Source organism: Oncorhynchus mykiss, chromosome 11, assembly GCF_057628025.1.
Source record: "Oncorhynchus mykiss isolate SJ-2025 chromosome 11, ASM5762802v1, whole genome shotgun sequence".
Lineage (NCBI taxonomy): Eukaryota > Metazoa > Chordata > Actinopteri > Salmoniformes > Salmonidae > Oncorhynchus > Oncorhynchus mykiss.
The window spans coordinates 54,720,316-54,747,825 of NC_143032.1; the positions used below are offsets into that span (position 1 = coordinate 54,720,316).

At 46.1% G+C, this 27,510-nt stretch overlaps 1 protein-coding gene across 3 annotated transcripts in view; it reads right to left on the reverse strand.

The window, feature by feature from the left end:
- Positions 1 to 27,510, reverse strand: part of LOC110535943 (E3 ubiquitin-protein ligase DTX1) — a 76,159-nt gene that overhangs the window by 30,190 nt on the left and 18,459 nt on the right. For all 3 annotated transcript variants that reach the window (XM_036935768.2, XM_036935770.2, XM_036935769.2), the window contains exon 3: positions 2,351 to 3,131. In XM_036935768.2, the coding sequence (XP_036791663.1) occupies positions 2,351 to 3,131 (781 nt within the window). The remainder of the gene's footprint in view (positions 1 to 2,350; positions 3,132 to 27,510) is intronic.

Genomic DNA, 27,510 nt, shown 5'->3' on the forward strand with positions numbered 1-27,510 from the left:
ACACACACACACAATAATAATAATAATACACGTTTCACATGTTCAGGTTTCCAGCCTCCACCTGTCCACTCAGTCATGTGCTGCCATGAACTGCCAACATCGCACATTCCCTTACACAGAACTAGGCCTTGTGAAGTCTGCCTGAAGGACAGTATCATTTCAATACATACTGTCTAACTGTGCCTCTCCCCATAAGCTGTGAAACGGAAATGGAATGAAATGAGATCACCAGAGGGTTTATTTTAGTAAAGAAAACAGGATAGAAAACAGGACAGCCAGAAGAGGACTGGCCACGCCTCATAGCCTGGTTCCTCTCTAGGTTTCTTCCTAGGTTTTGGCCTTTCTAGGGAGTTTTTCCTAGCCACCGTGCTTCTACACCTGCATTGCTTGCTGTTTGGGGTTTTAGGCTGGGTTTCTGTACAACACTTTGAGATATCAGCTGATGTACCCAGGGCTATATAAATACATTTGATTTGATTTGATAGGAACAACGGTATTGGTTACCGTTCTAGACACAACTTTCCTTTAGTTCCCTTCACTAAATTGCTCTCGGGTCGGATCGCTCTGCTCAAGCTCCCATTTTTCCTTGATCCATTATTCACCTCTCCCCAGTGTATCTCTGCCTCCGTGGCAAATGGGTTTCCACAGCTACATGGGAGCACAACTTTACACACGCACACACACAGGCATACACTTCCACAAGAACACACCTGCACACACAAAAACAAGAGAACACACATACAGTGTTCAGCATAGAATATAATGACACATAGCTTACTGAACACACCTTTACACACAAACAACAGAACACACATACAGTGTTCAGCATAGAACATAACGACACATAGCTTACTGAACACACCTTCACACACACAAACAACAGAACACACACAGTGTTCAGCATAGAATATAATGACACATAGCTTACTGAACACACCTTTACACACAAACAACAGAACACACATACAGTGTTCAGCATAGAACATAACGACACATAGCTTACTGAACACACCTTCACACACACAAACAACAGAACACACACAGTGTTCAGCATAGAATATAATGACACATAGCTTACTGAACACACCTTTACACACAAACAACAGAACACACATACAGTGTTCAGCATAGAACATAACGACACATAGCTTACTGAACACACCTTCACACACACAAACAACAGAACACACACAGTGTTCAGCATAGAATATAATGACACATAGCTTACTGAACACACCTTCACACATACAAACAACAGAACACACATACAGTGTTCAGCATAGAACATAACGACACATAGCTTACTGAACACACCTTCACACACACAAACAACAGAACACACACAGTGTTCCGCATAGAATATAATGACACATAGCTTGCTGTGTGGTAAAAAAAATACTGGGTAAAATTAGAGGCATTGAGCAGAAAACAGCTATTTGGAGTCTATTGAGGCAAGTGTAAGCTTGATATCCAGGACAACCATGCTAAGATTCAAATGTAGAGCAGAACAGTTCCCCACACTCCCCAGTGCAGAGAGAGGAGTAGAGAGAAGAGATTAAACAGGAGAAAGAGCAGATGAGAGGAGATGAGAGGAGATGAGAGGAGAGGAGAGGAGAGGAGAGGAGAGGCAGTAGAGCTGTCAATGCACCCAGGACCTGGAGCTCCCACTGCAGAGCCATTGATCACCCAGTTAACAAGAAGTGCAGTAAATCAGCAGACACACAACATAGAGATAGAAAAGGGAGAGAAAGAAAGACAAAGAGAGAGAGAAAAAGAGAGAGAGAGAGAGCGAGAGAGAGAGAGAGAGAGAGAGAAAGAGAGCGAGATAGAGAGAACTAGATAGAGGGAGAGAGAGAAAGAGAGAGAGAGAGAGAGAGAGAGAGAGAGAGAGAGAGAGAGAGAGAGAGAGAGAGAGAGAGAGAGAGTGCAAGATAGAGAGAACGAGATAGAGAGAGAGAGAGAGTGCAAGATAGAGAGAGAGAGAGAGAGAGAGAGAGAGAGAGAGAGAGAGAGAGCGAGACAAAGAGACATAATGTGATGCAACACAACACAATGCACCAGACACATACGCTGTATACAGCATGTCAACAGAGGTATTCTAAAACTGTATGGCACATTAGACAGGTAGAAAGACAGAGCGAGATGGTGTTCTTATTTTCCTTTTTTTTTACCTTCAAATTACTTTAATCTATTGTCATCTCATTGAAAAAGCAATCTATAGACTGACTAGCCGAATGTGCTTTTGTTATGTCCCTACTGCTTGTGTGTTATTCTAATGTTCATACTAAAAGAGATGTGGTTTTGGTTTGCAAATCTATAGTGGAATGTAATCAAAATAAATCCTGGTTACCCTGGTGGGATGGCTCCTCTAGCAGTGCCCATGGAAATGCGCTGGGTTCCCGGCCGGTTCAGGTTGTTCTGCCCGTTGATGATGACATGGTGGCCGTGGGAGTGTGCATGGGTGTGGGAGTGGCCATGTGCAAGCGGAAGGGACGGCAGTGGCGGGGAACAAGGGAAGTTGGAACTAGACAGGGGCGACTGCACCTGTTCAACTTTAGCTTGGCCACTTCCTGCACTTATGTTGTTATGCTGTATGTTGTTGCTCCCAGCACCGGAGGTTGGGGACCAGAGTGTGGTTCCGGCGAAAGTGTTACTCTGCCGTACCACATTGAGCGTGCCTGTGGCCCCTGGAGCTCCTGCGGCCCCTCCGTACAGCTTACGACGCTGAGAGGCCAGGATGGCGTTGGAGGCGGCCCGCGTGCTGTTGACTAGAATGCACTGCTGGCAGGAGCAGGGTTGGCCGGAGCTGGCGCCCACAGGCCACGACTGGGACTTGGGGATGGAGCCCATGATGAGAGGGTAGGCCAGGTCCATGCGTCGGCGCAGGCGGCGTTTCCTCTGGCTCTGCCGGTTGGTCTGGACCATACTGTTGAAGTCAATGAGGTAGCAGAAGCCCAGAGAGGTCAGGTCCAGCCAGGGGTGCTGCTTCTCATAGGCGTTCTGGATGGTCACACAGATCTCCATGTCGTAGGGCGTCCAGGAGCCGCTGTCGTTCTCCCACTCCCACACCACACCCTTCCCCGGGGCTGACGACGGCTCATAGAAGTTCCTGTGGACCGGCCTCATGGTGCCTGGAGGGAGAGAGCGAGAGGATAGGATGTCAGAGGAAAGAACTACTGTACATGTCCATCATAGATGATTCACTTACCAAGATCTCAAACCACTTTTTGATTAAATAATCATGGATTTAAATGTATAACTCATTGAATAAATTGGCCAAGCATGCTTCAAAATCAAAGAGTAACCCAGATTCTAATATGTGAAAATGACAGTCATAATTTTCTACATGTCTCTGTGTTGAGGAAGAAGAAGGGGAGGGGGAGACAGAGGTGTAACCCTGCCCTCCCGCTGATGGCCTCACAGCCCCCACCTCCAATATAACACAATTACTGTGGTCACATGAGAAATCAGGACACCTCTCCCCATCCATCTCCTGCTTGCTACACAGCACACCAGCCAGGGTATCCAGGCTCTACGGCTAGGACCGCCACCACCACCCTTCCCCCATTTCATTTAACAGCTAAATGCACACTAACTTGCAGTGGAGCACCGGGGTGATAATGGAAGGAAGGACGTGTGTGTGGTGGGGGGAAAGGCTGGCGTAAAAGGCTGTCTCCCCCAGACACACAGCACAGCATCACTGGCACCAGAGAATAAAACGCATCAGCAGAATCAACAGCACTGACCTTGAATCCCTGCCGCAAACTGTGCTAAAGGACTTGGCTTGGCAGCTCATTTCATTTGGAAGGCTGCTGAGAACCTCTGCACACAGACACACAGCCAGCTGCCTCTGTCACTCACCTCCCCAGGCAGTCAGTCATCCATTCCTTCCCTCATTCTCCTTGCCTCGGTGGTCTATTGATTGACTTTCAATTTCCTCCACACACACACACACTCTCTTCACTCTCTCCCTCATGCATCACTTCCCATGCCTGATGTTAGGATAAAACTCACCAATTCACACTCACTCACTCATAGCTTCCACTGTTTCATCCATTCAATGAGCTCACTCACTGTATCACTTATTCACTCCTGACTACCAATTACTCATCCAGCACGTTGATTTACAGTAGTATACCCAGAGCCTCAGGTGGGGATAGAGGATGAGATGGAGTGAACAGCTCTTCTACAGAGTAGGCTTTTATCACTTAGTGTTCTCTCCCGTGGGACACATTAACATGCAGCAGACACACATTCTCTCTTTCTCCCTGTTAGGCGGTGTGTGTGTGCGTGCGTGCGTGCGTGCGTGCATGTGTGTGTGTTCTCACGTCTCAGACCCTCTCAATGGGTGTGTAGCAGCACCACACTCTCTTGTTAAACGCTGAGTTAACTAACACTTGCCTTATAAATATTTGATGATGTGGAGACTTTTTATCTGCTGGGCATCAATTTAGCTTCACCAAGGAAATATAAACATAGGGCCCTATAAAAATCTGTTTTGTTTTTCAAGGTTTCCTTTTCCCTTGTTTTTTCAGGTTTCCACCCTAAAAGAAAATCACACTTTAAAGAAAGAAACAGAAAAACGACACATTTGGATGTTCTAAAATCCACAACAATGTTTAAACCACATCAGGGGACCACTTTTGAGGTCTAGGATATTTTGTTATTTTATTTACATTGTTGGGTGTAGTAACCCTTTAATTCCAGCGTGTTTTTTAGCGGGTGGTTTTGTAGCGCACATGTGTTGGTAGAGTTTGCTAAACAAATACCAACTGGATTGATGCAAATAATCATGATATAATTCTGCCAGGTTGGCATAGGCTACATTGTAGCTAGTTAACATTTAATTGAGAAGGTGTTCGGGAAAGCCTTTTCCATCTACCAGAAGACTTTTCATTAGCCTCGGCTACACAGACGGGGGATTCTCATCGCCTCTTCAGGAAGTTGCAGGAAATACGAATCACTGATGCATTCTGTTCATGTCTTATGATACATTTTGGCAAATTAATTCATTTTCAATACATTTAGTTGATTTCCTTACTAAGTTCAATTCATTTTTTTTATTTTGTTGAATTACGATTTAATGTCTGGACTCTGTCCGAGTTCTGTATCCCAGATTTATAGGGCCCTATAAACATTATCTTCCTTTAAGAGCCAATTAGGTTTTCATAGGCCCTAATGGAGGCTAATGTAGAGAACATACACACAATTACTAAAATATATTCTGTAAACGGTGACATGTCCAAATGGAGGTTTGATTGGAAATCATGTTACCTGGTTATTACAGCAAATTACTCCAACAGGATATGATGTAGGGCCATGACATTCCCATGAGGAATAATCTCTCACCAGGGGCCAATTTGTGAATACATTACCCTTCCTATTCCAGACCATAAATCATATACCTCACATATAAACCTCAGGATTTTATCAAGGCGAGACCCAGATAAAGACACAGGAGGCAGATGGTTGGAGTCTTACATTATTTAATAATCCAAAGAGGTAGGCAAGAGAATGGTCGTGGACAGGCAAAAAGGTCAAAACCAGTTCAGAGTCCAGGAGGTACAGAGTGGCAGACAGGCTTGTGGTCAAAGCAGGCAGAATGGTCAGGCAGGCAGGTACAGAGTCCAGAAACAGGCAAGGGTCAAAACCGGGAGGACTAGAAAAAGGAGAATAGCAAAAAGGAGTACAGGAAAAACACGCTGGTTGACTTGGAACATACAAGACGAACTGGCACAGAGAGACAGGAAACACAGGGATAAATACACTGGGGAAAATAAGCGACACCTGGAGGGGGTGGAGACAATCACAGGAACAGGTGAAACAGATCAGGGCGTGACAGATATAAACTGGCAAAAAAAGAAACATGGGAACGTCGAACAGACAAGCGCTAACCCTCTAGCTGAGGGACTGTATCTGGTCTACTGTGCGCATTTCTATGCTGTGGTAGTGACTGGGGTTAGATAGGGCCTCAAAGAGTGAGTGAAGGTCAGAACAGTGCAGGAATCACATGGAACCATAACAGGAAGCTCCACTCAAATACAGCATGAACAACCTCGCAGCACCTTATATGGCTGTCTGTCTCATGCAGTAATTTACTGTTGTATATATAATGGCTCCAGCCCAAAGACTGAGGCTGAGTTGTTGATGCTCTCCGTGTGACCCGACCCTCTATGCTCTTCCTGACAGGAAACGGAGAGAGAGTGGTCACTTCCTGTCTGACCCTATGTGCCTTTGGCACCGGTCTCTCCCTTCCCCCCTAAGTCTCTCCTCCCCTCTCCCCGTCCCATCCTCCTCCTCATGACATCCTCCAGATGTCCTTGCCCAACAAAACAGCGGTCCCATTGGGTGAGGAGACGTGGCTGTGTCATGTACAACTGTGTCAAGCCTCACTGTGGGACCCTAGCTCACACACGGAAAGGTGAGTTCAGGGTGAATTAAACTGTTAAGACTCTTGTGGCTTCCTGAAGATCTGTTCCTTCCCTGACAGAGTCTATCATTCCATCACTCTCTTTAATAGGATTGTTTTGGTCTTCAGCTGAAGACAGGTCTGTCTGACTCGCTCCTCACAGGTCTGTCTGACTCGCTCCTCACAGGTCTGTCTGACTCTCTCTTCCACTCTCTCATCTCCCGCTGATGCCAGCCCTCCCTTTCCACTCCTGTCACTCCTGGCTAGTCACCAACTCTCTGACAAATTTGTCACATTTTCCACCCTGTCACTCATTGGCTACCATCCTGATCTTAGACAACACTCTTGTTGTCCACATTACCCAGAACTCATGCTCTCGCTAGTGCTGCACTAGACAGGCTGATGATAAGCCCTGTATGCCTCTAGATACAGGCCCATTATGTATCCTAATAATTGACAAGCTTCTCCAATTCCCCCTGGGCCACCCTGAGCTTATTAAAAATAGCTCCATGAGTTCCTGTAACTACAGAGGGAGAGAGGCCAGTAACAGCTACACTGTGAGGCTGCCGAATGCTAGCTAGCTGAGTAGCACTTAATAGGAAGAGGCTAATATATATATTTTTATTACAGATGTAAGATCTTAATTTGAGTTTGCTAAAGCAGGAAAATGATCTTGCAGCAGCAGGAAATGTGAATTATTATGTGGATTATAATTAATGGACAATTTTGTAGGGGTTGCTAGATTTTTCAAAATGGAAAATCAAATCAAGTCAAGTGGAAATTACAAACTTCAGAAGTCTTTTTAAACCTTAAATACTGTACACTATAAGTTCTCCTGCAACAGTGTGATCAAATTAAGATCCTACATCTGTACAGCAGCCAAACTGACTGGCTAGTGGCGAACACTGTGGTGCTGGGTCAGGTGCACTCTTTTGCTCACTTATATATCATAACATAAGATTCATTATAGCTATACCTTTCCTAAATCAGGGTTTGACATATACAAGCTTTTCTATTTTACTGCTGTGAAATATTGCCATTTGGTACAGTTCATCGACCTAATTTCTAACTAAATGTTTATTGGGCTGTACATCAGCCTGCACTTAAATGGATTTATTATCCATTTATGCGTTCTCTATGCGAATATTGTATGTCAGTGAAAGAAGACTAAATATTCCATTATGTGCTGCTACTGTATACAGGCAATAAAGTAATTGAGGTATGTTTGATGTTTTCCATAAACCCCACTAGCACAGCTTGAACGGAAATATCCCTTTCATCTCCTGAAACAAGGCCTTCACAAACAATTAACCCGATACAGTTATGAGAGAACACACAGAACTAGGAGGGTGTCGATGACATAAAAATATGTCCTGGTTGTGAGATAAAACATCTAGGTCAAACAGGTCTGTGGTGAAGTAAATGAAGTAAATGGATAAATGGATAAATACAATCTCTAGGTATGTACCCATAAGGATTAGGACCCCTGAAACATATGGATGACATGCATAAAGCATCAGCAAGCATGTTCACAAAGTAATAAAACATACATCATAGGTACTGTGAGATACTGTACTAGCGTTATACCAGCATGCCACTAACTCGTCTGAGATCAGAGAGCTAGGTAATGAGGATGACAGTGTGGTATCAGTAGCTGGCTTGAGAATGTTACTGGCTACACCATACTACTCCTTACCATAACTATCCCAACCAAGCTCCCTCAAACTTAATTATCCAGATCACTTTAACAAAGCACATTTCTATACTGCTGAGCCACTGTACAGGTTTGACATAATAATGCAGAGCTATAATGGACCCGTGGTGCTGGGAAGCAACCTAGAATCCCTACAGCAGCAGCCTCCTCTATCCAGTCGACGTGATGGATGAACAAAGGACGAAAAGGTACAGGTGGTTGGGAGGAGAGGAAGAGGCTGGCGGGGGAGGGTTGGTGATATGCATAGAGCTTCTCTGCTAGAGTGGAATGAAATGATGTCTCACTTTCTCTTACCCGGGCAAGCTTACAATGTGTATACTGCAGCAGAGCAGAGTAGCCCCCAATGACTCAGGCCTCCTAAGACAGGCTGCCAAACAAGACAAGCTGGGGGGGAGTAGCAGAGCCCCCCCCCCCTCCCATCTCTACCCCCTTGCCTTGGGGAGCTGGCCAGTTACAATGCACTTGTGCAGAGTTTGCAGTTATGGTGGTAACAAAGACGGACCAAAAAAATTGAATTAGTCTTGAGGTACCTGCCAGATATTGCACTGCAGCAATGCAACAGACCCTGAAACAACCCTCCAGACTGTGTGTGTGTGTGTGTGTGTGTGCGTGTGTGTGCGTGTGCGTGTGTGTGTGTGTGTGTGTCGTGACTGTCCTGTGTCAAGGTGCTTCAGCTCTGTCAAGTGTACTCTCTTTCTACTTCTCTGCCACCCCGTTGAGTGTGTCACAAGTTGTCACTTCCACTTCACACAGCTACACAGAGAAAGCCCCTCATCAGGCAGCAGGTCTAGCAGGAGCCTGCATCTTTAGCATGTCACTGGGATGGGACACAGAGCCCCACAAAGCCCCGGGCCTGGGGCGTCACAAAGACTCTCCATAAGACACTGTCCAGACCTGCCACAGAGGATACGGCAAGCAGCCTTCTTGTTAGCAGAGCAAGTGGATGGTAGCAGTACTGTACTGTGTTAAGGCGGGTGGTAGGAGGTGGATGGTGGTAGTACTGTACTGTGTTAAGGTGGGTGGTGGCTGTACTGTACTGTGTTAAGGCGGGTGGTAGGAGGTGGATGGTGGCTGTACTGTACTGTGTTAAGGCGGGTGGTAGGAGGTGGATGGTGGCAATACTGTACTGTGTTAAGGTGGGTGGTGGCTGTACTGTACTGTGTTAAGGCGGGTGGTAGGAGGTGGATGGTGGCAATACTGTACTGTGTTAAGGTGGGTGGTGGCTGTACTGTACTGTGTTAAGGCGGGTGGTAGGAGGTGGATGGTGGCAATACTGTACTGTGTTAAGGTGGGTGGTGGCTGTACTGTACTGTGTTAAGGCGGGTGGTAGGAGGTGGATGGTGGCTGTACTGTACCGTGTTAAGGCGGGTGGTAGGAGGTGGATGGTGGCAATACTGTACTGTGTTAAGGCGGGTGGTAGGAGGTGGATGGTGGCAATACTGTACTGTGTTAAGGCGGGTGGTAGGAGGTGGATGGTGGCAATACTGTACTGTGTTAAGGTGGGTGGTGGCTGTACTGTACTGTGTTAAGGCGGGTGGTAGGAGGTGGATGGTGGCTGTACTGTACCGTGTTAAGGCGGGTGGTAGGAGGTGGATGGTGGCAATACTGTACTGTGTTAAGGTGGGTGGTGGCTGTACTGTACTGTGTTAAGGCGGGTGGTAGGAGGTGGATGGTGGCTGTACTGTACCGTGTTAAGGCGGGTGGTAGGAGGTGGATGGTGGCAATACTGTACTGTGTTAAGGTGGGTGGTGGGAGGTGGGTGGTGGCTGTACTGTATCGTGTTAAGGCAGGTGGTAGGAGGTGGATGCTGGCAGTACTGTACTGTGTTAAGGCGGGTGGTAGGAGGTGGGTGGTGGGAGGTGGGTGGTGGCTGTACTGTACTGTGTTAAGGCTGGTGGTAGGAGGTGGATGGTGGCAATACTGTACTGTGTTAAGGCGGGTGGTAGGAGGTGGATGGTGGCAATACTGTACTGTGTTAAGGCGGGTGGTAGGAGGTGGATGGTGGCAATACTGTACTGTGTTAAGGTGGGTGGTGGCTGTACTGTACTGTGTTAAGGCGGGTGGTAGGAGGTGGATGGTGGCAATACTGTACTGTGTTAAGGCGGGTGGTAGGAGGTGGATGGTGGCAATACTGTACTGTGTTAAGGTGGGTGGTGGCTGTACTGTACTGTGTTAAGGCGGGTGGTAGGAGGTGGATGGTGGCTGTACTGTACCGTGTTAAGGCGGGTGGTAGGAGGTGGATGGTGGCAATACTGTACTGTGTTAAGGCGGGTGGTAGGAGGTGGATGGTGGCAATACTGTACTGTGTTAAGGTGGGTGGTGGCTGTACTGTACTGTGTTAAGGCGGGTGGTAGGAGGTGGATGGTGGCTGTACTGTACCGTGTTAAGGCGGGTGGTAGGAGGTGGATGGTGGCAATACTGTACTGTGTTAAGGCGGGTGGTAGGAGGTGGATGGTGGCAATACTGTACTGTGTTAAGGCGGATGGTAGGAGGTGGATGGTGGCAATACTGTACTGTGTTAAGGTGGGTGGTGGCTGTACTGTACTGTGTTAAGGCGGGTGGTAGGAGGTGGATGGTGGCTGTACTGTACCGTGTTAAGGCGGGTGGTAGGAGGTGGATGGTGGCAATACTGTACTGTGTTAAGGTGGGTGGTGGGAGGTGGGTGGTGGCTGTACTGTATCGTGTTAAGGCAGGTGGTAGGAGGTGGATGCTGGCAGTACTGTACTGTGTTAAGGCGGGTGGTAGGAGGTGGGTGGTGGGAGGTGGGTGGTGGCTGTACTGTACTGTGTTAAGGCTGGTGGTAGGAGGTGGATGCTGGCAGTACTGTACTGTGTTAAGGCGGGTGGTAGGAGGTGGGTGGTGGGAGGTGGGTGGTGGCTGTACTGTACTGTGTTAAGGCAGGTGGTCAGGTGGGTGGTGGAGGTACTGTACTGTGTTAAGGTGGGAGGTGGGTGGTGGCTGTACTGTACCATGTTAAGGCGGGTGGTCAGGTGGGTGGTGGAGGTACTGTACTGTGTTAAGGTGGGTGGTAGGAGGTGGATGGTGGCAGTACTGTACCATGTTAAGGCGGGTGGTCAGGTGGGTGGTGGAGGTACTGTACTGTGTTAAGGTGGGTGGTGGAAGGTGGGTGGTGGCTGTACTGTACCATGTTAAGGCGGGTGGTGGGGGTACTGTACTGTGTTAAGGTGGGTGGTAGGAGGTGGATGGTGGCAGTACTGTACCATGTTAAGGCGGGTGGTCAGGTGGGTGGTGGAGGTACTGTACTGTGTTAAGGTGGGTGGTGGGAGGTGGGTGGTGGCTGTACTGTACCATGTTAAGGCGGGTGGTGGGGGTACTGTACTGTGTTAAGGTGGGTGGTAGGAGGTGGGTGGTGGAGGTACTGTACTGTGTTAAGTTGGGTGGTAGGAGGTGGGTGGTGGCAGTACTGTACCATGTTAAGGTGGGTGGTAGGAGGTGGGTGGTGACAGTACTGTACTGTGTTAAGGTGGTTGGTAGGAGGTGGGTGGTGGGAGGTGGGTGGTGGCAGTACTGTACTGTGTTAAGGTGGGTGGTGGGAGGTGGGTGGTAGATGTACTGTACCATGTTAAGGCGGGTGGTAGGAGGTGGGTGGTGGCAGTACTGTACTGTGTTAAGGTGGGTGGTGGGAGGTGGATGTTGGCAGTACTGTACTGTGTTAAGGCATGTGGTAGGAGGTGGGTGGTGGCAGTACTGTACCATGTTAAGGTGTGTGGTAGGAGGTGGGTGGTGACAGTACTGTACCATGTTAAGGTGGGTGGTAGGAGGTGGGTGGTGACAGTACTGTACTGTGTTAAGGTGGTTGGTAGGAGGTGGGTGGTGGCAGTACTGTACTGTGTTAAGGTGGGTGGTGGGAGGTGGGTGGTAGATGTACTGTACCATGTTAAGGCGGGTGGTAGGAGGTGGGTGGTGGCAGTACTGTGCTGTGTTAAGGTGGGTGGTGGGAGGTGGATGTTGGCAGTACTGTACTGTGTTAAGGCATGTGGTAGGAGGTGGATGGTGGCAGTACTGTACTGTGTTAAGGTGGGTGGTAGGAGGTGGATGGTGGCAATACTGTACTGTGTTAAGGTGGGTGGTGGCTGTACTGTACTGTGTTAAGGCGGGTGGTAGGAGGTGGATGGTGGCTGTACTGTACCGTGTTAAGGCGGGTGGTAGGAGGTGGATGGTGGCAATACTGTACTGTGTTAAGGTGGGTGGTGGGAGGTGGGTGGTGGCTGTACTGTATCGTGTTAAGGCAGGTGGTAGGAGGTGGATGCTGGCAGTACTGTACTGTGTTAAGGCGGGTGGTAGGAGGTGGGTGGTGGGAGGTGGGTGGTGGCTGTACTGTACTGTGTTAAGGCTGGTGGTAGGAGGTGGATGGTGGCAATACTGTACTGTGTTAAGGCGGGTGGTAGGAGGTGGATGGTGGCAATACTGTACTGTGTTAAGGCGGGTGGTAGGAGGTGGATGGTGGCAATACTGTACTGTGTTAAGGTGGGTGGTGGCTGTACTGTACTGTGTTAAGGCGGGTGGTAGGAGGTGGATGGTGGCAATACTGTACTGTGTTAAGGCGGGTGGTAGGAGGTGGATGGTGGCAATACTGTACTGTGTTAAGGTGGGTGGTGGCTGTACTGTACTGTGTTAAGGCGGGTGGTAGGAGGTGGATGGTGGCTGTACTGTACCGTGTTAAGGCGGGTGGTAGGAGGTGGATGGTGGCAATACTGTACTGTGTTAAGGCGGGTGGTAGGAGGTGGATGGTGGCAATACTGTACTGTGTTAAGGTGGGTGGTGGCTGTACTGTACTGTGTTAAGGTGGGTGGTGGCTGTACTGTACTGTGTTAAGGCGGGTGGTAGGAGGTGGATGGTGGCTGTACTGTACCGTGTTAAGGCGGGTGGTAGGAGGTGGATGGTGGCAATACTGTACTGTGTTAAGGTGGGTGGTGGGAGGTGGGTGGTGGCTGTACTGTATCGTGTTAAGGCAGGTGGTAGGAGGTGGATGCTGGCAGTACTGTACTGTGTTAAGGCGGGTGGTAGGAGGTGGGTGGTGGGAGGTGGGTGGTGGCTGTACTGTACTGTGTTAAGGCTGGTGGTAGGAGGTGGATGCTGGCAGTACTGTACTGTGTTAAGGCGGGTGGTAGGAGGTGGGTGGTGGGAGGTGGGTGGTGGCTGTACTGTACTGTGTTAAGGCAGGTGGTCAGGTGGGTGGTGGAGGTACTGTACTGTGTTAAGGTGGGAGGTGGGTGGTGGCTGTACTGTACCATGTTAAGGCGGGTGGTCAGGTGGCTGGTGGAGGTACTGTACTGTGTTAAGGTGGGTGGTAGGAGGTGGATGGTGGCAGTACTGTACCATGTTAAGGCGGGTGGTCAGGTGGGTGGTGGAGGTACTGTACTGTGTTAAGGTGGGTGGTGGAAGGTGGGTGGTGGCTGTACTGTACCATGTTAAGGCGGGTGGTGGGGGTACTGTACTGTGTTAAGGTGGGTGGTAGGAGGTGGATGGTGGCAGTACTGTACCATGTTAAGGCGGGTGGTCAGGTGGGTGGTGGAGGTACTGTACTGTGTTAAGGTGGGTGGTGGGAGGTGGGTGGTGGCTGTACTGTACCATGTTAAGGCGGGTGGTGGGGGTACTGTACTGTGTTAAGGTGGGTGGTAGGAGGTGGGTGGTGGAGGTACTGTACTGTGTTAAGTTGGGTGGTAGGAGGTGGGTGGTGGCAGTACTGTACCATGTTAAGGTGGGTGGTAGGAGGTGGGTGGTGACAGTACTGTACTGTGTTAAGGTGGTTGGTAGGAGGTGGGTGGTGGGAGGTGGGTGGTGGCAGTACTGTACTGTGTTAAGGTGGGTGGTGGGAGGTGGGTGGTAGATGTACTGTACCATGTTAAGGCGGGTGGTAGGAGGTGGGTGGTGGCAGTACTGTACTGTGTTAAGGTGGGTGGTGGGAGGTGGATGTTGGCAGTACTGTACTGTGTTAAGGCATGTGGTAGGAGGTGGGTGGTGGCAGTACTGTACCATGTTAAGGTGTGTGGTAGGAGGTGGGTGGTGACAGTACTGTACCATGTTAAGGTGGGTGGTAGGAGGTGGGTGGTGACAGTACTGTACTGTGTTAAGGTGGTTGGTAGGAGGTGGGTGGTGGCAGTACTGTACTGTGTTAAGGTGGGTGGTGGGAGGTGGGTGGTAGATGTACTGTACCATGTTAAGGCGGGTGGTAGGAGGTGGGTGGTGGCAGTACTGTGCTGTGTTAAGGTGGGTGGTGGGAGGTGGATGTTGGCAGTACTGTACTGTGTTAAGGCATGTGGTAGGAGGTGGATGGTGGCAGTACTGTACTGTGTTAAGGTGGGTGGTAGGAGGTGGATGGTGGCAATACTGTACTGTGTTAAGGTGGGTGGTGGCTGTACTGTACTGTGTTAAGGCGGGTGGTAGGAGGTGGATGGTGGCTGTACTGTACCGTGTTAAGGCGGGTGGTAGGAGGTGGATGGTGGCAATACTGTACTGTGTTAAGGTGGGTGGTGGGAGGTGGGTGGTGGCTGTACTGTATCGTGTTAAGGCAGGTGGTAGGAGGTGGATGCTGGCAGTACTGTACTGTGTTAAGGCATGTGGTAGGAGGTGGATGGTGGCAGTACTGTACCATGTTAACGCGGGTGGAGGTACTGTACTGTGTTAAGGTGGGTGGTGGGAGGTGGGTGGTGGGAGGTGGGTGGTGGCAGTACTGTACTGTGTTAAGGCAGGAAGTGGGTGGTGGCAGGTGGGGAAGTGAGTGCATGTGTCTGTCTGAGCCATCTGGAGACACAGTGGATTGCTGGAGCTCAGAGGCCTCTCCTCTCTATCTCTGACAGGTGACCTTACATGTGAGAAGACCACAGGAGGCTGCTGAGGGTATGATGGATTATGATTATGCCTGGAAGGAGGTGAATGGAGTGGAAACCATGCGTTTGATACCATTCCTTTACTCCATTCCAGCCATTACCATGAGCCAGTCCTCCCCAATTAAGGTGCCACCAACCACCTGTGGAGCAGACAGCCTCTCACTCCCTTCACTACAAGAGAGAGTGACAAGCACACGTAACCCCTCCACCACACCCCTGCCTGCTCCAAGCAGTATTTATCTATGTGACAGGATGATATTTCATGTCAGCCATCAGCCAGTTAACAAGCCTGTAAGGCAGTTCAAATGGTTCGCTACCTCAGCAGAAAGCTAATTGAGAGACATACTAGTTTTTGGGGCCATTGAGGGATGTTTGCACAGGTCCTTCTCGACCTCAAGAGGAGCTGTACTAGCTACATAGAAACGCAAATAAAATACAAACTAATGGTTATGAGTCATTGGATATGACAATGCAATCCCAGTGCGGTGCAATCCTTCTGACCCTAGACACTCATAGCTGGATTTAATCAAGCCCCAGTGCGGTGATTCAATTGCTATGTACTGCATATCAAATAATACAACTCATGGAGTATCATTCTCACAATCCACTCTTGGCAAATATAGAAGATGAACAGATATACAGTGGCAAGGAAAAGTATGTGAACCTTTTGGAATTACCTGGATTGCTGCATAAACTGGTCATCAAATTTGATCTGAAGTCCCAACAATAGACAAACAGAGTGTGCTTAAACTAATAACACACAAATTATTGTATTTTTCTTGTCTATCATTTAGAACCCCTAGAATAATGACTTCTCCAAAAGCCCATTGGAATCAGGAGTCCAGTCGATGAGACGAGATTGGAGATGTTGGTTAGCGCTGCCTTGCTCTATAAAAAAACACTCACAAAATTTGAGTTTGCTATTCACAAGGCGCATTTCCTGATGTGAACCATGCCTCAAATAAAAGAGATCTTAGAAGACCTACGATTAAGAATTGTTGACTTGCATAAAACTGGAAAGGGTTACAAAAGTATCTCTAAAAGCCTTGAAGTTCATCAGTCCACGGTAAGATAAATTGTCTATAAAGGGAGAAAGTTCAGCACTGTTGCTACTCTCCCTAGGAGTGGCCATCCAGCAAAGATCACAGTGCAAGAGCACCGTGCAGAATGCTCAAGAAGAAGAATCCTAGAGTGTCAGCTAAAGACTTACAGAAATCTCTGGAACATGATAACATCTCTGTTGACGAGTCTACGATACGTAAAACACTAAACAATAATGATGTTCATGGGAGGACACCACGGAAGAAGCCACTGCTGTCCAAAAATACATAGCTGCACGTCTGAAGTTTGCAAAAGCGCACCTAGATGTTCCACAGCGCTACTGGCAAAATATTCTGTGGACAGATGAAACTAAAGTTGTGTTGTTTGGAAGGAACACACAACACTATGTGTGGAGAAAAAAAGGCACAGCACAGCACACCAACATCAAAACCTCATCCCAACTGTAAAGTTTGGTGGAGGGAGCATCATGGTTTGGGGCTGTTTTGCTGCCTCAGGGCCTGGACAGCTTGCTATCATCAATAGAAAAATGAATTCCCAAGTTTATCAAGACCTTTTGCAGGAGAATGTTCGGCTATCTGTCCGCCAATTGAAGCTCAACAGAAGTTGAGTGATGCAACAGGACAGCGACCCAAAACAAGTAAATCAACAATGGAATGGCTTCAACAGAAGAAAATACGTCTTCTGGAGTGGCCCAGTCAGAGTCCTGACCTCAACCCGATTAAGACGCTGTGGCATGACCTCAAGAGACCAGTTCACACCAGACATCCCAAGAATATTGCTGAACTGAAACAGTTTTGTAAAGAGGAATGGTCCAAAATTCCTCCTGACCGTTGTGCAGGTCTGATCCACAATTACAGAAAACATTTGGTCGAGGTTATTGCGGCCAAAGGAGGGTCAACCAGTTATTAAATCCGAGGGTTCACATACTTTTCCCACCCTGCACTGTGAATGTTTACACAAAGACATGAACGTATAATTGTTTGTGTGTTATTAGTTTAAGCAGACTTTGTCTATTGTTGTGACCTAAATGAAGATTAGATCAAATTTATGACCAATACATGCAGAAATCCAGGTATTTCCAAAGGGTTCACATACTTTTTATTGCCACTCTAGCTGGTGTGGATATGGTGTCCTTTAGCCTCCTGTAGGATGATGATGCCTTGGTTGAGTAGACAGGCTAGTATCCCCTGTGCTGCTGAGACAGGGGTTTTTAAACCCTCTGGTCTACCCAGCCAGCTGCCAGACAGGCTCAGTGTCTGGCTTTATCTGTGAAGACTCTACATAAAAGCAAGGTGTCACTTTGATTCCCTGTCTGTGCTGGTCAGCTTTGATCAGCTCTAACACGTCCAGGTAGTCAGATGTGGTGTGATGTAGCAGGTCAGCAGGCAGGCCACACTGTTCCCTCTGCAGACAGATAGAGACAGAGCTGCACTGATTTACTGCTGGAACAACATGGCTGGAGAGAAAGATTCTAATGCACTCTTCTATGAACTTTGCAACCTACATCAACTGGAAATGTCTTGACACTGCAGCCAGTTACAAACAAATTGATGTTGTTGTCTTTAAATTTTTTTAAAAAAAGACGGATGTTTAAATGATTCCATCTTGTTCCGATCTGGTGAATGTTACAATTATTCCATGTTGTTCCAATCTGATTGACTAACGAGGGACTTAGACCATTTTGATGCAAAACGGTATCTGTCCTGAATGAACTGTCTCTTCTGAGCCAGCAGGGTATTTAGAGAAACAGGACAAGCTCAACCAGGTCTCCTGAGAATGGGAGAATGTGCTTGTTAAGGCTAAAAGTCATATTCAGGCTCTAAATCAGGATCATGTCTTCTCTAGGAAGGTGTAGGAGGTCTAAGAGGCTTCAACCCGCTTTAGCCAGAAGTCCAGAGGGCTTCATCAAAGGGTAAAGCAGCGTAACAGTGTTACCTAGAGATGGGGTCAGAGCTTTTGGAGAAACTCATTTCATAAATCCAAAACCGCACATCAAGCAGCTCAGCACTTTTTTCAAAGTCAGCCTTTCTCTCTCGGGTGGGTCAGCCTAGTGGTACAGTGTGGAGCGTGAGGACTGAAAACCAACTGAAATATTATAAAATATCAATGGCTGGTGCTATAGGAGATTCCCGAGTATGGGATAACTGTCTTCTGTCTGTTATAGCCTGTAGCCTACACTGGTGTGAAGTGTAAGTATTATATTTTCAGTACAGCACCGTAAATGTATCATTACATATAACTAGTGTACTCTGAATAGCTGGGGAGGATGCTTATCATTTCTAAAAAATAAAGTAACTTTTCCATATATAATATATATAATTCTGAGGGGAAAAGGTTTCTAGGTCATTCTTATGCAGATCATTTGTTCTAGAGGCTATATTGATTTACACTGAGCATTAAAAACATTAAGACCACCTGCTCTTTCCATGACATAGACTGACCAGGTGAAAGCTACAGTATGATATCTTATTAAATCCACTTCAAATCAGTGTAGATGAAGGGGAGGAGACAGGTTAAAGAAGGATGTTTAAGCCTCGAGACAGTTGAGACATGGATTGTGTATGTGTGCCATTCAGACGGTGAATAAGGCAAGACCAAATATTAAGTGCCTTTGAACGGAGCATGGTAGTAGGTGCCGGGCACACCAGTTTGTATCAAGAATGGTCCACCACCCAAAGGACATCCAGCTAACTTGACACAACTGTGGGAAGCATTGGGGTCAACATGGGCCAGCATCTCTGTGGAACGCTTTTGACACTTTGTAGAGTGTGGGGGGTGCAACTCAATATTAGGAAGGTGATCCTAATGTTTGGTATACTCAGTGTATGTTACATGAGATGCAAGACAAAGTCCTCAAGGGAATACAATGAAGTAGAACTAAATTTTGTGTATGCATTTGATCAAATTATTTAAATAATTGTATTATTCATCATATGGAAATGAACATGGTAATGTTCCATCCAACAGATTGAGCTGCAATGTGTGATCTTTGCTGTGCTTCAGATCTATCGTCTGTTCAGGCGTCCATATTAACTGGGAAACCATCTGCAGTGTAAACCCACACACATTTCAACCAGAGACAATACATCTCTCTGCTGCGACTCCCACTCCCTTTCACATTGACTAATGTCTCACAGACTGATAGCCAATGTGAGGGACAGAAAGGTATAGAGGGATTGGCTATTTCTTTGCCTGAAGACAATTCACCTTGAGCCAATAGTAACAAACCCCCTGAGAGTGTGTTTGCTGTCATTATTAATGAGACATCTGGAAAGTGAAGCCGCTCGGTGCTCCATTCAGGATCGACAGCACAGTGCACCATGTGCCATGAACACCTGGCCAATATTATTCACCTCACAGGCTGCGGCAGGATGTTTCTCCTGCTGGCCAGTCATAGGACTTGGAGTGGAACCAAGAATGGCGATTTAGAAGCACTTACAGGTGAAAGAGAGAAAGACTGAGAAGGAGAGAAAATGAGAGAGAAGGAGAGAAAATGAGAGAGAAGGGTGAGATTCACATTGATATTCTGCAGAGTGGCCATTCTGAAAACATCAAAATACATTATTGTAGTTCCATGGCAGGGAGGGAGGAGTCAGTGTGTGTGTGTGGGGAGTGTGAACCCCGGGTTGTCTGCCAGGCGTGTATTGTACCTCCCCTGGCTTGTCGCAGTCATCCCCACTCTCATTTTCATTAGTCCCTGGAACTGACAGCCTTTGAGAGTTTGAGTAAATGATTCACACACCAAAAACTTGGCGACAGACAGACTTGCACAAGGCAGACCTTCAAGTCTCTGGGGCTCGTACAGAAAGTATACAGAAATAACACCAACAAACACTCCTACACCAATCCTTAATTTCAAAGTGCCAAACAATTAATTCTGTTTGTCTTTACCCACATGAAAAAAATACTACAGTATACTGTAGAATATTATACTACACACATTAGTATCCCTCGATTATGTGTAGTGCTGAATGTTGTAGTATACTGTAGAATACTACAGTATTATCCTTTAAAAAAACACTGTAGTAAATACTACTGTAATGTTGGCAAAAGCACTACAGTCCACAAAAAACACTTAGCTACAGTAAATAAATACTACGGTATTTCATTTACATATACCCTGCCCATTTCTCACCCCCATGTTGCAATTTGTGCCACCCATAAGTGAGAAACCTACATGCCAAATATAAACCATATTATGTTCCCTACAGGTTATAGAAAAGAGCAGAAGCGCATCTGTTCAGACCCCAGTCCTACCTACCGGTTATAAAAAAATATATATTTTAGTATCTCCAGTAGGTTTTCTGAAGGATAAAGCCTCCACTTCTACATCAAAGATAATAAAAACAAAAACACTATAGTAAATACGACAGTAATGTCTGCAAAAACACTACAGTAAATACTACAGTATACTACAATCCGCAAAAACACTACATTAATTACTATAGTATATTCTATAGCCATTCTAGAAGATGGCGCCGTTTCATGGGCTCTTAACCAACCGTGCTATTTTGTTTGTTTTTTCGCATTTTTTGTAACTTATTTTGTAAATAATGTTGCTGCTGAAAATCAGAACAGCGATTACTCACCTTGAACTGGACGAAGAATTTATCTTTAATGAGTCGGACGAGAGGGATTTACTTCAGACACCCGAACAGGCCATCATCCCTGTCATCCCGTCAGAAAAGATGGAAAATATATCGCGGAAAGAGATCGGGGTGCCTTGTGAGAAACCGCTGACGAGTGGCTAATATGCCCTTGCCATCTGTATTACTGGCCATCGTACAATCACTGGAAAATAAATTGGATGAACTACAAGCACGTATATCCTACCAACGGGACATTAAAAACAGTAATATCTTTTGTTTCACTGAGTTGTGGCTGATGACGACATGAATAACATACAGCTGGCAAAGGTTATACACTGTATCGGCAGCATAGAACAGCAGCCTCTGGTAAGACAAGGGGTGGCAGTCTATGTATATTTGTAAACAACAGCTGGTGCACGATATCTAGGGAAGTCTTGAGGTTTTGCTCGCCTGAGGTAGAGTATCTCATGATAAGCTGTAGACCACACTATCTACCTAGAGAGATTTCATCTGTATTTTTCGTAGCTTTCTACATACCACCACATACCGATGCTGGCACTAAGACCGCACTCAATGAGCTGTATACCGCTATAAGCAAACAGGAAAAGGCTCTTCCAGAGGCTCCTAGTGGTTGGGGACTTAATTGCAGGGAAACTTAAATCCGTTTTACCTAATTTCTATCAGCATGTTTAAATGTGCAACCAGAGGGGGAAAAACTCTAGACCACCTTTACTCCACACACAGAGACGCGTACAAAGCTCTCCCTCGCCGTCCCTTTGGAAAATCTGACCCTAATACTATCCTCCTGATTCCTGCTGACAAACACAAATTAAAGCAGGAAGCACAAGTGACTCGGTCAATACAAAAGTGGCCAGACGAAGCAGACGCAAAGCTACAGGACTGTTTGCTAGCACAGACTGGAATATGTTCCGGGATTCTTCCGATGGCATGGAGGAGTGCACCACATCAGTCACTGGCTTCATCAATAAGTGCATTGATGATGTCGTCCCCACATTGACTGTACGAACATACCTCAACCAGAAGCCATGGATTACAGGCAACATCTGCACTGAGCTAAAGGTTAGATCTGCTGCTTTCAAGGAGCGGGACTCTAACCCGGAAGCTTATAATAAATCCTGCTATTTCCTCTGACGAACTATCAAACAGGCAAAGCCTCAATAAAGGACTAAGATCGAATCGTACTACACCGGCTCCGACGCTGTCGTGTGTATCAGGGCTTGCAAACTATTATAGACTACAAAGGGAAGCACAGCTGAGAGCTGCCCAGTGACACGAGCCTACCAGACGACCTAAACTACTTCTATGCTCACTTCGAGGCAAGTAACACTGAAACATGTATGAGAGCACCAGCTGTTCTGAACGACAGTGTGATCACGCTCTCCGCAGCCGATGTGAAAAAGACCTTTAAACAGCTAAACATTTACAAGGCCGAAAGGCCAGACGGATCACCAGGATGTGTAATCCGAGCATGCGCTGACAAAAAGTGTCTTCACTGACATTTTCAACTTCTCCCTGTTTGAGTCTGTAATACCAACATGTTTCAATCAGACCACCATAGTGCCTGTGCCGAAGACCACTAAGGTAACCTGTCTAAATGACTACCGACCCGTAGCACGTCTGTAGCCATGAAGTGCTTTGAAAGGCTGGTCATGGGTCACATCAACACCATGATCCCAAAAACCCTAGATCCACTTGAATTTGCATACCGCCCCAACAAATCCACAAACGATGCAATCTATATTGCACTCCACACTGCCCTATCACACCTGGATATAATGAACACCTACAGTTGAAGTCGGAAGTATACATACACCGTAGCCAAATACATTTAAACTCAGTTTTTCACAATTCCAGACATTTAATCCTAGTAAACATTTGCTGTCTTAGGTCAGTTAGGATCACCACTTTATTTTAAGAATGTGAAATGTCAGAATAATAGCAGAGAGAATGATTTATTTCAGCTTTTATTTATTTAATCACATTCCCAGTTGGTCAAAAGTTTACATACACTCAATTAGTATTTAGTAGCATTGCCTTTAAATTGTTTAACTTGGGTCAAACGTTTCAGGTACACTTCCAAACGTTACCACAATAAGTTGGGTGAATTTTGGCCCATTCCTCCTGACAGAGCTGGTGTAACTGAGTCAGCTCTGTAGGCCTCCTTGCTCGCACACACTTTTTCAGTTCTGTCCACAAATGTTCTATAGGTTTGAGGTCAGGGCTTTGTGATGGCCACTCTAATACCTTGCCTTTTTTGTCCTTAAGCCATTTTGCCACAAATTTGGAAGTATGCTTGGGGTCATTGTCAATTTGGAAGACCCATTCGCGACCAAGCTTTAACTTCCTGACTGATGTCTTGAGATGTTGCTTCAATATATCCACATACTTTTCTTCCCTCATGATGCCATCTATTATTTGAAGTGCACCAGTCCCTCCTGCAGAAAAGCACCCTCACAACATGATGCTGCCACCCCCGTGCTTCACGATTGGGATGGTGATCTTCGGCTTGCATGCCTCCCCCTTTTTACTCCAAACATAACGATGGTCATTATGGCCAAACAGTTCTATTTTTGTTTCATCGGACTGGAGGACATTTCTACAAAAAGTACGATCTTTGTCCCCCCCATGTGCAAATGCAAAACGTAGTATAGCTTTTTTATGGCGGTTTTGGAGCAGTGGCTTCTTCCTTGCTGAGCTGCCTCTCAGGTTATGTCGATATAGGACTTGTTTTACTGTGGATATAGATACTTTTGTACCTGTTTCCTCCAGCATCTTCATAAGGTCCTTTGCTGTTGTTCTGGGATTGATTTGCACCTTTCGTACCAAGGTACATTCATCTCTAGGAGACAGAACGTGTCTCCTTCCCGACCGGTCCCATGGAGTTTATACTTGCGTATTATTGTTTGTACAGATGAACGTGGTACCTTCAGGCATTTGGAAATTGCAAAGATGAACCAGACTTGTAGAGGACTACAATTTCTTGGCTAATTTCTTTAGATTGTCCCATGATGTCAAGCAAAGAGGCACTGAGTTTGAAGTTAGGCGTTGAAATACATCCACAGGTACACCTCCTATTGACTCAAATGATGTCAATTAGCCTATTAGAAGCTTCTAAAGCCATGGCACCATTTTCTGGAATTTTCCAAGCTGTTTAAAGGCACATTCAACTCAGTGTATGTAAACTTCTGACCAACTGGAATTGTGATACAATGAATTAAAAGTGAAATAATCTGTCTGTAAACAATTTTTGGAAAAATGTCTTGTATCATGTACAAAGTAAAAATCCTAACCGACTTTCCAAAACTATAGTTTGTTAACTTCTTGGTGACAGTGGGCAGTATTTTCACGTCCGGATGAACTGCATGCCCAAATTCAACTGCCTGCGACTCATCCCCAGAACATTAGATATGCATATTATTAGTATGGATAGATTTGGATTGAAAACACACGTTTCTAAAACTGTTTGAATCATGTCTGTGAGTATAACAGAATTTATGTAGCAGGCGAAACCCCGCTTTTTTTGTTTTGAGGTCACTCTCTTTTCAATGGGTTTCATTGGGAATCCAGATTTCTAAGGGACCTTCTTGCAGTTCCTATCGCTTCCACTGACTGTCACCAGTCATTAGAAATTGGTTGAGGTTATTCCTTTGTGCAATGAAGAAGTAGCCCTGTTCAAAACGAGGGTCACTTCAAGTGTACTGTTTGTTAGAAGCGTGTGACCAGAAAGGTAGCGTCAATTTGGTTTCTTCCTGTATTGAACACAGATCATCCCGTCTTCAATTTCATTGATTATTTACTTTAGAAAATACCTAAAGTTGTATTACAAAAGTAGTTTGAAATTTTTTGGCAAAGTTTACAGGTAACTTTTGAGATATTTTGTAGTCACGTTGCGCAAGTTGGAACCGGTGATTTTCTGGATCAAACGCGCCAAATAAATTGATATTTTGGATATATATCGACGGAATTAATCGAACAAAAGGACCATTTGTGATGTTTATGGGACATATTGGAGTGCCAACAGAAGAAGCTCGTCAAAGGTAAGGCATGATTTATATTTTTATTTCTGTGTTTTGTTTAGTGCCTGCAGGGTTGAAATATGCTTCTCTCTCTTTGTTTACGGAGGCGATATCCTCAGATAATAGCATTGTTTGCTTTTGCCGAAAAGCCTTTTGAAATCTGACATGTTGGCTGGATTCACAACACGTATAGCTTTAATTTGGTATCTTACATGTGTGATTTCATGAAAGTATTTATTTGAATTTGGCACTCTGCATTTTCTCTGGCTTTTGGCCAGGTGGGACGCTAGCGTCCCACATATCCCAGAGAGGTTTTAACGAGAAATTTGTGGAGTGGTTGAAAAATTAGTTTTAATGACTCCAACATAAGTGTATGTAAACTTCTGACTTCAACTGTATGTGAGAATGCTCTTCATTGACTACAGTTCAGCGTTCAACACCATAGTGCCCTCAAAGCACATCACTAAGCTAAGGACCCTGGGACTAAACACCTTCCTCTGCAACTGGATCCTGGACTTCCTGACAGACTGCCCCCAGGTGGTAGAGGTAGGTAACAACACATCTACCATGCTGATCCTTAACACGGGGGCTCCTCAGGGGTGCGTGCTCAGTCCCCTCCTTTACTCACTCATGACTGCAACACCATCATTAAGTTTGCCGATGATACAACAGCATGATCTCCAACAACGACGAGACAGCATATAGGGAGGTCAGAGACCTGTCCATGTGGTGTCAGGACAACAACCTCTCCCTCAATGTGATCAAGACTGAGGAGATGATTGTGGATTACAGGAAAAGGAGGACAGAGCACGCTCCCAATCTCATCAACGGGGCTATAGTGGAGCAGGTTGAGAGCTTCAAGCTCCTTGGTGTCCACATCACTAAAAAACGAACATGGTCCAGGCACACCACGACAGTCGTGAAGAGGCACGACAAAACATATTCCCCCTCAGGAGACTGAAAAGATTTGGCATGAATCCTCAGATCCTCAAAAGATTCTACAGCTGCACAATCAAGAGCACATCACTTATTTACATAAGTATTCATACCCTTTGCAATGAGCTCCAAATTGAGCTCAGGTGCATCCTGTTTCCATTGATCATACTTGAGATGTGGACTCCAAATTGATTGGAGTCCACCTGTGGTCAATTCAATTGATTGGACATGATTTGGAAAGGCACACACCTGTCTATGTAAGGTCCTACATTTAACAGTGCATGTCAGAGCAAAAACCAAGCCATGAGGACGAAGGAATTGTCCATAGAGCTCCGAGACAGGATTGTGTCAAGGCCCAGATCTGGGGAAGGATAGCAAAAAAGTTCTGCAGCATTGAAGGTCCCAAAGAACACAAATTGATTGGAGTCCACCTGTGGTCAATTCAATTGATTGGACATGATTTGGAAAGGCACACACCTGTCTATGTAAGGTCCTACATTTAACAGTGCATGTCGGAGCAAAAACCAAGCCATGAGGACGAAGGAATTGTCCATAGAGCTCCGAGACAGGATTGTGTCAAGGCCCAGATCTGGGGAAGGGTAGCAAAAAAGTTCTGCAGCATTGAAGGTCCCAAAGGCTTCCAAACTGAGCAAACAGGGGAGAAGGGCCTTGGTCAGGGAGTTGACCAAGAACCCAATGATCACTCTAACAGAGTTCCAGAGTGCCTCTGTGGAGATGGGAGAACCATCCCTGCAGCACTCCACCAATCAGTGGAGATTCAAACAAGATTCTCTGGTCTGATGAAACAAAGGTTGAACTCTTTGGCCACAATTTTTTATTTTACCTTTATTTAACTAGGCAAGTCAGTTAAGAACATATTCTTATTTTCAATGACGGCCTAAGAATAGTGGGTTCATTGCCTGTTCAGGGGCAGAACAACAGATTTGTACCTTGTCAGCTCGGGGATTTGAACTTGCAACCTTTCGGTTACTAGTCCAACACTCTAACCACTAGGCTACCCTGGCGCCCGTCAATGCCAAGCGTCACGTCTGGAGGAAACCTGGCACCATCCCTACCGTGAAGCTTGGTTGTGGCAGTATAATGCGTTAGGGATATTTTCAGCGGCAGGGACTGAGAGACAAGTCAGGATCGAGCAATGTAAAGAGAGATTCTTGATGAAAACCTGCTCCAGAGCACTTAGGACCTCAGACTGGGGTGAAGGTTCACCTTCCAAAAGGACAACAACCCTAAGCACACAGCCAATACAACGCAGGAGTGGCTTCGGGACAAGTCTCTGAATGTCATTGAGTGGCCCAGCCAGAGCCCCGACTTGAACCCAATCTAATATCTCTGGAGACCTGAAAAAAGCTGTGCAGCTACGCTCCTCATCCAACCTGACAGAGCTTGAGAGGATCTGCAGAGAATAATCAGAGAAACACCCCAAATACAGGTGTGCCAAGTTTGTAGCGTCATACCCAAGAAGACTCAAGGCTGAAATCGATAGCAAAGGTGCTTCAACAAAGTACTGAGTAAGGGGCCTGAATACTATTGTAAATGTGATATTTCAGGTTTTTATTTTTAATACATTTGTAAAAAATTCTAAAATCCTGTTTTTGCTTTGTCATTGTGGGGTATTTTGTGTAGATTGATGAGAGGGAAAAAAACGATTTAATTAATTATAGAATAAGGCTGTAACGTAACAAAATGTGGAGAAAGTCAAGGGATCTGAATACTTTCTGAATGCACTGTACATCTATTCAATCATTAAAGCCTCAAACTAAGCTCTGCTTTCTCAGCTTTGCAGTGCAGAATGCACACAGTGTGGTGGCTGAATAGTGCGTTCTACAGATGGGGAAGACTGGAACCTAAATAAAAGGCCCATGCTGAGATCTGTACTGTCAGTGATCAAGGG